The sequence below is a fragment of the Phascolarctos cinereus genome, unplaced genomic scaffold (assembly GCF_003287225.1).
Source record: "Phascolarctos cinereus isolate Bilbo 61053 unplaced genomic scaffold, phaCin_HiC Scaffold_726;HRSCAF=1367, whole genome shotgun sequence".
NCBI lineage: Eukaryota > Metazoa > Chordata > Mammalia > Diprotodontia > Phascolarctidae > Phascolarctos > Phascolarctos cinereus.
In genome coordinates, this window is record NW_027556098.1 from 33,878,714 (window position 1) to 33,893,459 (window position 14,746).

Genomic DNA, 14,746 nt, shown 5'->3' on the forward strand with positions numbered 1-14,746 from the left:
CTAAATTTAGTGGAACAGATAAATGGCAAAGGTAATAAATAGACCAATGGTGGCTGAGATGGTCAGGGAAGATTTCCTGAGAGTAACAGTAATACTTGAGCTGGGTAGTATTTCAATAGAAGGAATAAAAGGAAAAGAACATTTTAGTAATGGGAAATAAGGATACTTAGGTAGGGTAGGTCCAGATTATGAAAGGCTTCATAAACTAGAGCAGAAGAGTGAGGATGCATTAGGGCAGGCAATAAGAAGCCCTTTTAGATTATTAAACTAGATTAAAATTTCAATTTATTAAACATGAAAAGGCTATTTTAGAAAAATGTATCTGGTAGTGGTGTGATAGCTGTGAGAATAAGCAAAAAGGAATAAATCTAAGTGATAATAGGTACTTAATATCTATTGAATTAAATCGTGTCATGACCTCAATGGAAAAAACAACTTATACTTTCTGGGGCTGAAATTCACAAAAATCATCTAGTTGCTTCACAAAAGCATTTAACTAACATACAAAAAAGTATTTTTTATTAAGAGTATTTTTCCATTTTGCCATAATTTCAAACAAAGAGCTTATACATTTAAAGTGCCTGGGGGAAAGGGGCACCAGGTAATATCTAGAATAACTAAGAATATACTCACAATCATCAGGTAAAACTTCCTTGAACTGCTCAAAGTAAGAATTTAATCTCACCAAACTTTCCACATTAATAATTTCTTGCAAAGATGTGTCTCCAAACCTTTGGAGGTTAGAAAGGAAATATAATTTAGTCTGGCAGTACAGCTTTTTTCTTTACATTTGATTTTTCCCCATTAATGCAATACAGTTTCATATGAATCCTAATATTTTATAGCCTTCTTCCTCAGAACACAAGGACATCCTTTTTTTCCCATATCAATGATTTTTTTTTTAGCCCTGTGATTTCATAGGGATATGGTGGTCCTGGGAAGTAACTTCACTGACCAATGAAGACTGATAGCTTCTCTGCAACTTACAGCCTTTAAAGAGTTGTCTTTGACAATAAGAGGTTATGTGTCCTGCTTAGAAGGTATGTGTCTAAGGCAAGACTTGAACCCAGGTCTTCCTAATTTCAAGGCCAACTCCCCATCCACTTTCCACACTCCCTCCATTAGTGCCACCTGACATATTTCTATCATGTGTATAATTTTTGATTCTGCATAATATCTGTTATTTATAAATACCCAACATATGGTCTGTCTGAGCTTGGAGATTAAAGGATCCTACTGTTAATCGTGGCAGGACATTCCCTTATTAGTAGGCATGCTGATTAAATTGTTTTACTTCCTCCATTTTCTGTAAAATAATCATCATACTTGTCACTACCTAAGAGAGCTCTCAGGGAAGTAAATGGGAGTTGTTAAGTCATTTCAGTTCTGACTCTTTATGACATTTGGTGTTTTCTTGGCAAACATACTAGAGTGGTTTTGCCATTTCCTTCTCCAGCCCATTTTACAGATGAGGAAACTGAGGCAAGCAGGGTTAAGTGACTTGCCCATGGTCACCCAGCTGGTAAGTAACTGAGGCTGGATTTGAACTGATGCCTGAGCACAAGTACTTTAAATCCAAAAGCTATTATCTTCCTTTGAATTTAACAACATATTCTTTTATAATGTCTACCAACTACTTTGAAGGACATCGTTACTAAGTTCTTTGAGGGCAGGGACCATGTTATTCATCTTAGAAACCCTAAAGAGCTTAGCACAGTATTACTGTAAACATAGCTGGCCCAAATCAATAGTTTCTGACTGAACGGAAATAAGGCTAAGACATTATAATAAACACTACCAAAGCAACTCAAGGAGAATTTTAATTTTTTCCCCTTGTTTCCAAAAAGGTTGTTTAGATTTTAGAAAAGTAACATATATGAGCAGTGATTTGAGAGGGAGGGTATGAGAAAGAGAATGGAAAGAGAACCACCCCTGCCTTCTTTTTTAATGGGACCATAATCATCCTGCCATTTTCAGGCAGATGAGAAGGAGGTGACAAAGATAGATATTCTGATTTCGTTCTGTGGCTTCTGTACTTGAACACGGCATGAATTCACACATGTTGTTTGGTCATTGCTTCATAAGCTCCACAAAGATATAGCGGGGTTTCTTCCATGTGTCTGACAAGGTACAAAAAGTACTAAGAGCTCAGACAAATGTCAAATATTGTTACTTAACATCTGCTCAAGGCCACATCACACCTCTCATTTATCATGAACTTATGATGCTATATATTAGTTGTTTCTATATACATCTTGTCTTCCTTACTCTTGATGGCAGAAACTGCCTTATTTATCTTTGTATCCCTCTCAACACCTAGCACAAAACTGTACATACATAGGTGTTTAATAAGCATTAAAAACCACATTTTCCTTGCAGTGGAATGTGCCTCTTTCATACTTAATCCAACCAAAAACCCACTGCTGTCAATGAAGAAGCAGGACTTGCTTAATTGGGTATGTACCTCTCTGCCAAGGTTTGCTGTTCATTAATTCCCACGTTGAAAAGGACAGGTTGAACTCTCAGAAGCATGCCGCTCTGAATCTCCCGAGGAAGCACGTCAAATAGAGTGCCTGGCAATGGAATCCTCACATTAAATCCATCACTTCAAAAACAAAAACAAAAACAAAATGGGGGATATTAAGATGCCTTCCAGGAGAGGAGAATGACCTTAAAGAAAAGGGGTAAGTGGGCAATGGAGAAATTTACACTTAAATATAAGAAAACAGATATGCCTTTCAGCTCTTAGAAATTAAAATGTACACATGTTTTACCGATTTCCTGTAATTACAGGGAGCATGTCTGTTGATGAATTTGACATGGCCTGTGTTACTTTAAAGGTTACATTCCTCAAGTCCATAATTCCCAGACTCATGTCTTCCAACATGGCCAATTCCTCACCTGTACCAAAGAAAGAGAACAATGGATTTTAAACACCAGGTACTTAGGATCCGGATTTCCCCTCAAGAGAGAAAATCATTTACCTTTTCTCTTATTTCTGTGGTTTCTAGCTCCACAACAAACACACTATAATTTAGGTTAGCTCAGGGAAGAAAGCAAATCAGTAACATTCTTGATCTTTGTTAACAACAGAGAAAGTGCATTTGTAAGCATTTATTAAAAATCTATCTGCGCTACTTTCTTTTTCCATGGATAAATGCCAATGGTAAATCCTACCCTAGCTTTCAAAAGTGGTCAGTAGAAACATGGGCTATAATTTCAAAACTTATCTATAGTCTATAAAAGAACTAACGAAGAAGGTGGGAGCTATAGCACCTTAATTTCAGGAGCACAGAAAAAACAATATGCCTGTCCTCAGATAATGCTATATGTACAGTTGGACCTTGGTCCATTTTCCTTAGTAACCAACTCCTACCAAAGCGCTGCCTTTTCTTCTTTGAAAAAGAAATGTGCCAGAAATCAAACATTCAATTGCCCTTAGTTATCTAATGAGACTACTTTAGGGACAATGATATCTGGAATTCCAGAAGATAATTTCACTGATTTTATGGAGTGCATTTATGGAGTACATTTTATCGAGTGCAATCTCTTGCAATTAATGATGATGATGATGATAATGATGATAATAGTGATTGCTGGTATTTAAGGTTTGCAAAGTGCTTTAAAAGTAATATCCTCAAAATAACCCTGGGAGGTAGGAGACATTGTTATCCCCTTTTTATAGATGAAGAAACTGAGGCAGACAGCAGCTGGTTACACAGCTCATAAGTGTCTAAGGCAGGATCTAAATTCAGGTCTTCCTAATCCTAGGTTTAATGCTCAATCCATTGCACTACCTAGCAGCCCAAAACACTCCATCCTTTCAGTCTAGAAGGAGCTGTTCTCACCGTAGGTGCTGAGGAGGCTTTCAAATTGGGCCAGTAAGCCAATAGTGTAGAGTTGCCGCAGGAAACCATCATCATGTAGGCAGTTCCTCAGCTTGAGAATGAACCCACAAATGAGTGCAGTCAGCTGTCACAGAGATGGAGGGGGGGGAAAGGAGGAGGAAGGAACATAAAATGAAATAGGTAAAGAGAAACATTTCCTCACTAAAGCAACAGTACAAGAGGACACATCCCTCTGCCTTCAGGTCTTAAGTTCCTTTGTCTTTATTATTCAAAACAGTTTACAGACGTGAAATTATTAAGCCTCTGGACCTCCTAGGAAGACTGGTAGGTGGTAAATCTCTTAATTTGGGGGATGTTGGTCAAAGAGCACAGGGGTGCAGAAGGGGCATGGGATGATGAACACAATGAGTGGGATGGCCTGCTATTCTCCTTAAACCCTGGTTTTTCAACCCAAGAGGCCAGTTAAATTCAAGCCTTGACAGTTCTGACTCAGTCAAGGAATATTCCTTATCTGAAGGTCTTTAGGAAACCTGGATGAATTCTGAAGTCATTCTGAGGATCCTGTTAAGTTTAAACAACTTTCTGAGAGCAGAACTATAAGCCCTATTGATTCCCATGAAACAACCTAGGACAGGGAATGAGTGCTGGGCTAGAAATGTGTTCACTTTGTTCCATTCTATTCAGTATGAGACTTCTCAAGGGGTCAGGCAGTGAGCCCCAGTGACTGATGAGAAACAAAGAACTCCTCACCTAAAGACCCAGTGATCTTTCCACAATGGCACCTAATTAATACTTCAAATTAATTTAAACTATTCCTTCGGCTGTTTAGACAGAAAGATAAGGAAAATGATTAAAACAAGGAATCTATACAAGCCACCACGCTAACGTAGCCCAATCGAGGGGGAAAATGGATTTCAAAGACAGTAAATCTCCACATCCCTCTGTCTGGGTCATTCTGTGTTTTTCGGTTTGTTGTTTTTTTTTTTTCCTTGTAAGACTGGGCCTCCCCTATCTCACCCATGCTGAAAGTGCAATTTCCACTCATGGACCTGAAACCACTACTGAAGCTTTAACCTTCTCTGTTTCCAACCTAGGCCAATTAGTTCCTCCTCTGGCAGCCTGGAGACTTCCCACTCTTGGAACCCACCACATTGAAGCTGCATTTAGTGTGGATACTCAATTGGCTTTAGCTCTACTCTAGTAGCTCAGTTCTTCTGAGCTCAATCATCCATCAGCCTGAGCCTCTTCAATAGAAGGGATTATAAGTATGTTCCACTACATTTGATGGTCATTCTTTTCAAACGCTTAGGAAAAAGCTCATTTGACTTATACAACTGCTGCTAAATCCTTGGCTGAAAACCTGCTTTGATATCAGAACCTGCAATGTGCATATTCTATTGGCTAGGGCTAATGCAATAAGAAGCCCACATTAAATCTGAGGGCAAAAGGGGTCACATCCCTGGCTTTTTGTCTCAAGTCCCAACAAGCTTGGAAATCTCCATTTTGTCATGAAACAGATTTGATACAAATTAGGGTAATTCGGCTATTATTAAATGGTGGGGTTGCCCTCCAAGATGGAAGAGGAGGAGGGAAGATTTGTGGGTAGTCAGTTGCTTTTACGAGATTGATCTCCAGAGGCCATTAGGCTACTGAGCGGCTCATCTAACAGTTATTCTGTTACAACATCCTTTGGCTTACAGTTTGGCAGAAGACAACATCCCTGCGATACTGGAGCTTCAGGTACATAGCTATTGTTGGAGCGCTGTCCTGCATTAACAGGAAGACCATCGCTTTCTTGGCCTTGTCACTCATCATGGCTACGCAATCTGTGAGTGTCGTCAGCAAGGGGTAAAGGGCCTCGCTCCATTCACCTAAGCATGTTGAGTAGTGGGAGTTGTGTGAAAGAAAAGAAGAGACAGCATGTTAAGAATCAGGCTCTGAAAGAGAGCAAAATTAATTCAGTTTATCCATTAACTAGCTCTGTCCCTTAATTCTCTTCTCCTCCAACCTCCATCCATCTTCTTCTCTTTCCAACCCAACCTTAGGCAAGCAGATAATAAACTATAGAAATCAAACTAGAACCACCCAGGTTTCCTAGTATAGTGGCTCTCCTAGAATACTCAGGGAGATATACTTCATTCTTTCTTTTTTTTGGGGGGGGGGTGAAGGCAATTGGGGTTAAGTGACTTGCCCAAGGTCACACAGCTAGTAAGTGTTTGAGGCTGAATTTGAACTCAGGTCCTCCTGACTCTAAGGCTGTACTCTATACAGTGTGCCACCTAGCTGACCTGATACACTGCATTCTAATATAGGTGATATATTCACAACCCTATGGAACTCCAGGTACCAAGATAAATCAATCTTAAACATGTTTTTAGAATTAAAAAAAAATAGCCATTCATTGTCTGCTATCCTATCAGTCACTACTCAATGTATAACAGCTAACCTATCAGTCACTGCACTCGTATTCATTTCTCAATGCAGGATCAGGGGTCCCCCAGGAGCTCTTTTATAAATCAACTGTTCAAGTTGATGCAGATGACCTTCTCTGAAAAACAGGATAATTTTTGCCCTCTGCCTTTCTGCCCTTCCTCTTATTAACAAAAAACATTTTCTAAATGTTCCTTCCAGTCTCACTTTTCTTATCTTAAAAGAAGTCTTTTTCACACACCCTTTTCTCAGTTCTCATATTTTTTTTCCTCTTCTGTTTCCTAATTTCTAGTGCCTCCTCAATATTCAAACATGTATTTTTGTCCCGGTATTCTCTTAGGAAGATAAAGACATTGTGCCAAAACAACTCTTCAAAAATAATACCACAGGGGAAAAGAAACAGGACTAGAAGGATGTTTTGGTTTTTTGTTTTTTCCCCTTTCTATTTTCAAGGTATTTCAAAAGTAGTTGTTTTTATCAGATACGTATATTTAAAAGCAGCCCCAGTCCAGAAATGCAAGTTTTATTATACATACTGGGATAATAGACCATACCAAACAAAATGTTGTACAAGAAGAGCCTAATCATCGTAGATCAGAGAAACTAGTGCCTTGAATAAAAGACTTCTACTAAGTTGGAAGGTATGAGGCAACAAAAACCTGATGGACTAATTTCTCTCTGATTAGAGAAAGTAAATGTAAGAAGTATGTTCACCGAAAGAGCAAGTAATCTTTTGCCTCATGTAATAAGACAGTCTAAGAAAGGGAAGTGAAGGAAATGACCACATTCTGCTTCTGCTGAGCTATTAAACACAATTCATAGCACTAAACTAAAAGAGATTTATCAAAATTCTCTTTTTTTTAGAGGTCCAGGGGACAGACAACTCTGGACATGGACAAGAGTCAAACAGGATGGGCAGGCATAGATGAGTTGTGATCTGCACTGATGTAGGCAATACACACATCAATGAGATGACATTTTCACTGGAATACTGGAGGAGGTCATACAAAACCAAAAAACAAACAAAAAAAAATCTCAAGTCTTGGTTGATATAAATTTTCGTATGGAAGGGAAAGTTCAAATTTTGAAAATACTCTAATTCTATAAGCAGGCTTTAAAAAGTACATGTGTCCATAAGCACATACCTATAAAGGAAAAGGTCAAGTTTAAATTTGGAGTCTTGAATGGAAAATCTGTACTAATTTAATTATGATGACAACAAAGCATCGAACTAGGACTCAGAAAACTGGAGTTCTAGTACTTACTTCATTACTAACTGCATTTGGTGTCACTTACCAATCTGAGATTTTTCCTTGTCTGTAAAAAGCATATTGGGATGGGGAGAGCTGGGTGCTCTCAATGGTCCCTCCCAATTTCAAATTCATATGATTGTATAACCCTACAATTTTTTTCAGAATAGATTTTTGTTTTTCTCCTAGAGACTTTGTCTATTGACATCAGTGCCATATAGCTATAAATGGCAATTTTCTTTTAGGAGCTAATTACTTTAGCAGTAAGTAGAAATTAGGATTCTTTTTTCTCCCTGTTTTCTGTGTGGTTATCAGTTTTAAGTTGCTTTCTCCCTTCTCCCCATTTGATAAGCTTATATGTATAATTAAGTTTATTTTCATAATTTGAAAAGAGATTATCATAGAATCTGAGACATGGAAGGGACCTTGGGATCTCACAATCCAATTTGTGAATTCTATGTGGTTTTGTCCATGCAGGATGACAAAAATGAAAGTGAAATTCCATCTTGAAAGAAATTTGTTTTGCATTAGTAAAGTTATAAGCATGATGAACTGTGTTCAATATTGGGCACCACATTTAAGAGAGGCAGAAAAGGGAGGCCAGAACATTCCTACTACGTAAAAGAGATGTGGTAACTATCTTCAATTTTATCAAAAGCTGTCAAGAAGATAAATAGAATACATGGGCTTATTTGTATAAATAGCTCAACAGAGTTGAACTAAGACAAATGAGTAGAAGCAGATTTTGACTCATGTCAATGGAGAACTTCCTAATAAATTGACGTGTTCAATACTGAAAGAAGTTGTCATATAAAGTAGTGAGCTATGGGCCATCAGGAGCACTGTACAAAAAAAGTTTCAGATGTAGAATGAGAGGTTTAAATAGCAAAGCCGTACAGGCCCTTCCAAAGCTAAGATTCCATAGTTTCATGTAGCTGTTAGTTTATTTTCATCATCAATGTTCTGTAATATCTTTAAAAAGTGAAAATTTCAAAGATAAAGCAAAGATGACAACCCTATTAGAGACGTCTAGAAGAAGAATTTTTAAAGCGAATTTTATATCCAAAGTGGCTGATTGAGTGGCAGAAAGTAAAAGATCCTTTATATAATAAATATTTCCTATACAACTGTAAATTTAAATATAATAAATTTAACCCCCACAAAAATGAAAAATCAAATAATTCATGCCAAGATATAAAGACTTATTACCCAGCGATTTCACTACTTAACTTTTGTGCATTGATTTTATTCCAGCAAAAATAAATAACTTGACATAAATGTAATTTATGTGAATAAAAAAGATAGGGATAGCAACTGGATTACTAATTTTATTGGCAGAGAATATTAAAATCTCCCTATCTGTATGTGAGCACCTTCCCTGAAACTTACACTCTGAGAAAACTGCCTAGGGCATTAAGAGGTCCAATAACTGTACCCTGTACACAGGGTCACTCACACAAACAATATGTTTCAGAGGCAGGATTTTATATGAATTTAAATATAATTTTAAAATCTCTAGAAAAGTGTATCTAAAATAAGGATGAGGAGAAATTACAAATGTGAACATTTCAAAGCCTAAAGTCTATTTTAGGGGTAGGTTTAGAGACACTCTAGATTAGACCACTGGCCTAATTCATTTTAAAACCCTTCTTTCCAACTCTCTCTCCTCCACTAGCTGCCAATCTAGACTTCCTCACAGTAGCCTCTAAAACTTGGCAGTTTGCTACCACAGTAAAACTAAAAAACAGCTGCTGATCTTCACTGTTAGGGGGTGAGCTTCCCCAAAGGAAGTTATCCAATACCAACAAAATTACACGTCTAGCCATTCCCCATGTTCCTCACCCAAAAAAAATCATTCGACTAGATAGTTAGTACTGTCTAAGATGTCTCTATCAGTGAACCTCAAAGCAAAATGGAAACTGTCCTGTCCTGTAATCATATTTAGGGGGAATGAACTGTTTTTTGCTCCTTACTGGCACAAAATCTTTCACTGAAGACTTCACTTAAGAGCCTTGATGCTTCACAATGGAACCAACAGAACCCAAGCTGAAAAGACTTTGACTATAGCCAAGGCTGAAAGATTTATTACTAGTAACGTAGCCACCTTAATGATGAATTTTTTGTCTATTAACAATTCATGAAAGCTATGTACTATGGCACTGAAGGTCTGTGATATGTGTTGGTGGAAGGAATACAAATATGGACTCCATCACAAATTCTTTGAAGTACTGATAACAAAATATATAGCAGGTGTCTGAGGTGGTATCTGAATAGTTTTCTCTGACTTTAAATTCAGCTCCCTATCCACTATGGCTTATTGCTTCTCTACTTAGGTACTTTAAGTAATTTTTGCTAATTTAGCTATAAATGCTACCCTAACTGTTAACTATCAACACCAAGTACAAATCTGCAGAAGCCATGAATGGAAAACACACATACCTGGGCTGGACTCTTCAGGAGGGGGGCTGCTATCTGCACAGAAATGGAGGTGCAACATGCATGATTAAGTAGCAGCAACACAGTCTAAACATAAGCAACTCAAATGCTTAGGGCAAGGGCATAAACAGCTTTCAGTAAAGCAACTGAACAAACAGCAAAAGATTGGCCATCAATTTGCTAGATCTGACCAGAGCTTAGCACAGCACCTGGCACATCGTAGGCACTTAATAAATGCTTACTGATTGATTGACCACATAACAAAGTGTAACATTAATGTCATCAGACTGCTAATATGAATAAGGATCTTTTTTTTGGTACAGAAATATTCTAATTACCATGCATAGACTATTCATATTCTTAACCAGTACTTTAACACAAAATGTTCATTAGGACAGAATTAACACTATAATGTGACATAAACCTTTGGAAAGCTTATAGCTGAATCACACTATGTAGAAAAGTTACATTTGCAAGCAAATATACAATGAAAGACCCGTAGAGATCTACGGATCTAATTAACAAAGAATGAAATTCAAAATCAGTTACCTGGAATAATGCCCCTTCCCTCTTATTCTGGAAGAAGTATTTTTGGGATTCAAACTCACTAAGGTTCAGTAATGAAACCATTATGCCAAAAACTAACACCTCATTTTCTAGATTTACACTGAATACCTATTGGCAAAAATTTCTGTACTTTGGGCCTGGGTGGGGGAGGAATTTAGTAACATTTTACCTACATATATTGTGCCTTGCACTAGAAGCGGATATTTTTTGGAGGTGGGGTGGATGAGGGGGAGACTGGGTCACTCTATATCACCCAGGCTAAATAGGGACAGAAACTTTAACCTGCTTCATTAACAAACTGGGCCAGTTAGTTCCTCTTTAGGCAGCCTGGTAGCATCTGGCTCCTGGCATCTCCCCCATTGGTGCTTAACTTAGTGTAGATACATGATTAGCTATAGCCCCACTGCAGCTCAAAACCCCCAAACTAATCTACCATCCTCAGCCTCCCTAGCAACAGGGATTATGCCCAGCCAGAAGTGATCATTTCAATTTCCCTTCTTTATTGAATCCTCTAGGGGTACTATTCAGTTGAATCTGATACATCAAAGATATGAAACTTTAAAAGTGATATTAAGAAGAAGTCTCCATTTTGAATTTTGCCACTTTGGTTCCATAGCTTTCAGTTAAAAAACAAGTGGCAGGAGAAAGACAGTTTTCTGGCCCATAACATTCATTTCTATTTATTTATTCATAGAAAATATACTAGCATCTTACAGAGAAGTCAACTGTATTCAGAAACCAGTTTCTGAGAAAGCTGTTGAGGAATTTTCTAAGTATGCTGAGCAGGCTGAAAGCCATTTTTTCTTGGATGACTAAATCAATCAATTAGGGAAAAACTAAGGGAAGAGAAAAGGATTATGTCATTTGCCCTAAACTTGGTGACACTGTTTCTCCCTGGTACACACTTCACGTTAGATAGGAAAAGATCATTCACTAAGGACTATAAAAGGAGGCATGTAGATTAGAGATTTTTAATCCCTGACGAATAATGCCATAGATAATGTTTAGAAATGGGGAAAAAGAAAAAGTAATGGTCTTATGATCTGAAGACTTTCAAATTGCTCCTGGCTCCTCAGAGATGGAGAGAGGTGGAGAAACAGGTATAAAAGTGACATCAAGGTCTAAACATAAGTTTAAGCTCTCAATCCATTGGAGAATGGCAATAATACTAATTCAAATTTAAAATGGCTCATCAAAGGCATAAGCCCAAAGAGTAGAAAAGTAGTATAAGTAACTTCAACATTGGTGAATAAATAGCAATTATGTTGTTGTTCGAGTACTTAGGGTGAAGAGGGGGGTAAAAAAGAAAGAAAATGGTTTAAGTAACCTCAAGTTTTGAAGTACTATAGAAAAGGTCACTTTCCCAAATTCTGCATATCCACATATCTGTGTGGGCATATTTTTGCTTAGCCTGCATTACAAGCCTAGCCTTTATTTCCCAGGCTTCCTTACACAGCTAGGTTCCGTGTCTTCTGGCAGCTCTACAACTTGTTTCTGCTGAACAAGCCCTAGTTAGCGCACAGCAGAGAGCCATGCCAGGTTTCTCATTAAAAGGTGAGGCGGAAGACCAAGGATGAAAGTAGAAAATGGAGGCTTAAAGGTCCTAAACCCCACTTACAAAAAGAAAAATAAAGGAAGAAAGAGTGGTTATTTAATAAAGATTTTGTGTAGAACCAACTACTTATTAAGCCAAAATAACTACCACAAGTATTTGAATATGGCACAAAAAGTTATATTAAAAAACAACTGAAATTGAATGCTGAGAAATTATAATGACTATGCTTAGTCCCAAAGAAGACTTCTAAGAATGCACCTCCTTTCTTTGCAGAGGTGGGAAGCTACGGCCACAGAACACAGCGGACAATGCAAGACTTTTTTCATACATTGATTAGTTTTCCTTAAGTTTATTTTTCCTCTTTTAAAATTAATTATAAAGGACTGTTTTCAAGGAAGGTTGGGGTAGGGATACAGTGGGAAATGTAGGGAATATAAAACAAAATATAGCACTAAAAATTTATTTTAAGAAATGGTCCAGATCTACTTTTTGAATGTACATCATGGGCCAAAAGAAGACTTATAAGCACTTCTTCAGTTCTAATCCTCCAGATCACTTAGAGGTTGGAGGATTTTTTCTGATAAATAACAAATTCTAAAACTAAGGATTTGCATGGCATTTATTTTAATGGCATATGGTTTCATACATCTTCCTGTGTTTGGATCAGCAAATAAAAACTGTTTGAAACATGCACTAGGAAAACTGATTTTCATGGTATGCATACTTAATAAAAATCTACCTCTACAGATCAGAAATAAACACTTGTTTAGGCATCTACTAAAAAATGTATTTACATGTCAGCATATTTACAACACCTAACTGTGTCTGAAGATAACATCAAAATTCTGGATGTATATGCAGTGTAGTTGATTAAACATATAGTTTATGTACTTAAAAAGCCAAGTTACTTATTTGACATTTTTGAGAAGCATTATTTTTAAAAATGACAAAATCCTAAGATTAAAGTCAAATGAACACGAACCAAAAAATACTTATAAATGCAAAACAAATATGTGTACCAACTACATGTTTAGCAAGTGCAAACATTTCCTCATGGATGAAACGGGTGGAGGATATGAATACTGTCAAAAGTCAGGTTCAAACAAAATACTGCGTTTAAATCTCATATTGAGTAGGATATGTTCAGGTGAAGAGAACCTTATAAATTAAAGAGGATTTGATTATTTACCAGTAATAAATTTATTCACTTATAATAGTCCCTGATTCAGAAGTAGGATTTAATTATAATGTGCTAAACTCTTTTGATTAAAAACCAAAGACTTCACTGCATGAGTCCTTTATTTGGAACACTCTAACCGGACTATACAAGTTCATGCTGTCTAAACTTAGCACAGAAGGGTTAAAGAGAACAAATAATCTAGATGCTATTCCATGCACATGTGACCTTTTTGAATCCATTTCAGGAACAGAGCAAATACAGGTTGCTATCCTGAGTTTCCTCCCCTATTTAGAAGGCATGCAGTACGGTATTAAAATAGAAGAAATCCAATGGGAGTTCATCTTTAGAGTATGGTAATGATTCCACCAAAGTCTTTGAGTTTTATATGAATTTGGCATCCTGTCAAGATCAACTTCTAGGTATGTCACATTTTAGCATCCTTAGCTGAGAAAAGAGAACTAATCAAAATCATCAGGCTTATAATTAGGCCTTTAAAAAATGCAACAAGCCTTTTGGCTTCTCTAAACCTAGTTTCTTCCTTATTTGACTCTTTCATTCTTTGGTTCCTCCATTCTTCACCAAATGGCAAGTTTAACACTGTACTCCCTGTGGCCACCTTTGTGTATCAACTTTGGTTTTAAAAGGTCTAGAAAAAATCCGGAAAGCACAGCAGGCCTTCTAACATAAGCAAGTGCCATAGGTCTTTCCTGGGATTTAGAAATTGCCAAGGATGCAGCCTGATACATAGGATTCTGATTTTTGAAAAGTTAACATGAAATGTTGGCCCTCAGGGTATACCTCCTAGCACAAAAAAAGCTTAGCTGAAATATCTTGCTTATGTGTGACAACTATCCTTGCACTCTGAGTGAAAGGTATGCTTCTAAAGGTTTGGAAAGACAAATGAAAAAGAACAATGATGCAGCAATGAAAAATAAAAGCAACAAAAGGCGAGAAGCATGGACCCATACGCACTTGTGCTCCAATGAGAATGGAATGCAGTGGATGGCATGGAGAAGGAGCATGATGAGGATGCATGGGAGGATTCCGGTCTTATCCAATAGGCTCGATTATCCTGATTACCTTTCTTACTAGGCCCACTGACATCACACTGGAAAACATCTTCACAGCTCTCACTGTGCAATCGCTCTTTCTGGAGAAGTTTGTCGACTCTCTGGATGATGCACTCCAGGCTTTTGTCAACATTCAACCAAACTTTTTCCTTAAAAGGAAAAAAATGCCTTCCTTACTCTTTCCAAAATGATCACTCTTCAATGTTATCTCTAAGTCCCAAGAATTTACCCAAAAACAAAGTTTGTGTCCACAGACCACACTGAGTCCTAATGCAATTATGGACTCACTTACTTGTTAAAATTTTATATGTTTTTTTTCCCCTGCAACAAAAATAAAACTCTATTTTAGCATTTCCCAAGCTCAATATGAGAAATACTCCTGGAGATCTTAGAAACCTGCAAAGCGTCAT

At 37.3% G+C, this 14,746-nt stretch overlaps 1 protein-coding gene across 12 annotated transcripts in view; it reads right to left on the minus strand.

Moving 5' to 3' along the window:
• The window catches only part of INPP4A (inositol polyphosphate-4-phosphatase type I A), a 206,810-nt gene that overhangs the window by 25,446 nt on the left and 166,618 nt on the right, over window positions 1-14,746 (minus strand). For 7 of the 12 annotated variants that reach the window (XM_020992802.2, XM_020992803.2, XM_020992805.2 and 4 more), the window contains 7 exons: window positions 14,239-14,485; window positions 9,968-10,000; window positions 5,547-5,719; window positions 3,849-3,972; window positions 2,775-2,901; window positions 2,465-2,605; window positions 634-731 (listed from right to left, as the gene is read on the minus strand). In XM_020992802.2, the coding sequence (XP_020848461.1) occupies window positions 634-731; window positions 2,465-2,605; window positions 2,775-2,901; window positions 3,849-3,972; window positions 5,547-5,719; window positions 9,968-10,000; window positions 14,239-14,485 (943 nt within the window). The remainder of the gene's footprint in view (window positions 1-633; window positions 732-2,464; window positions 2,606-2,774; window positions 2,902-3,848; window positions 3,973-5,546; window positions 5,720-9,967; window positions 10,001-14,238; window positions 14,486-14,746) is intronic. The other 5 variants (XM_020992807.2, XM_020992808.2, XM_020992804.2 and 2 more) reach the window with 2 other exon arrangements.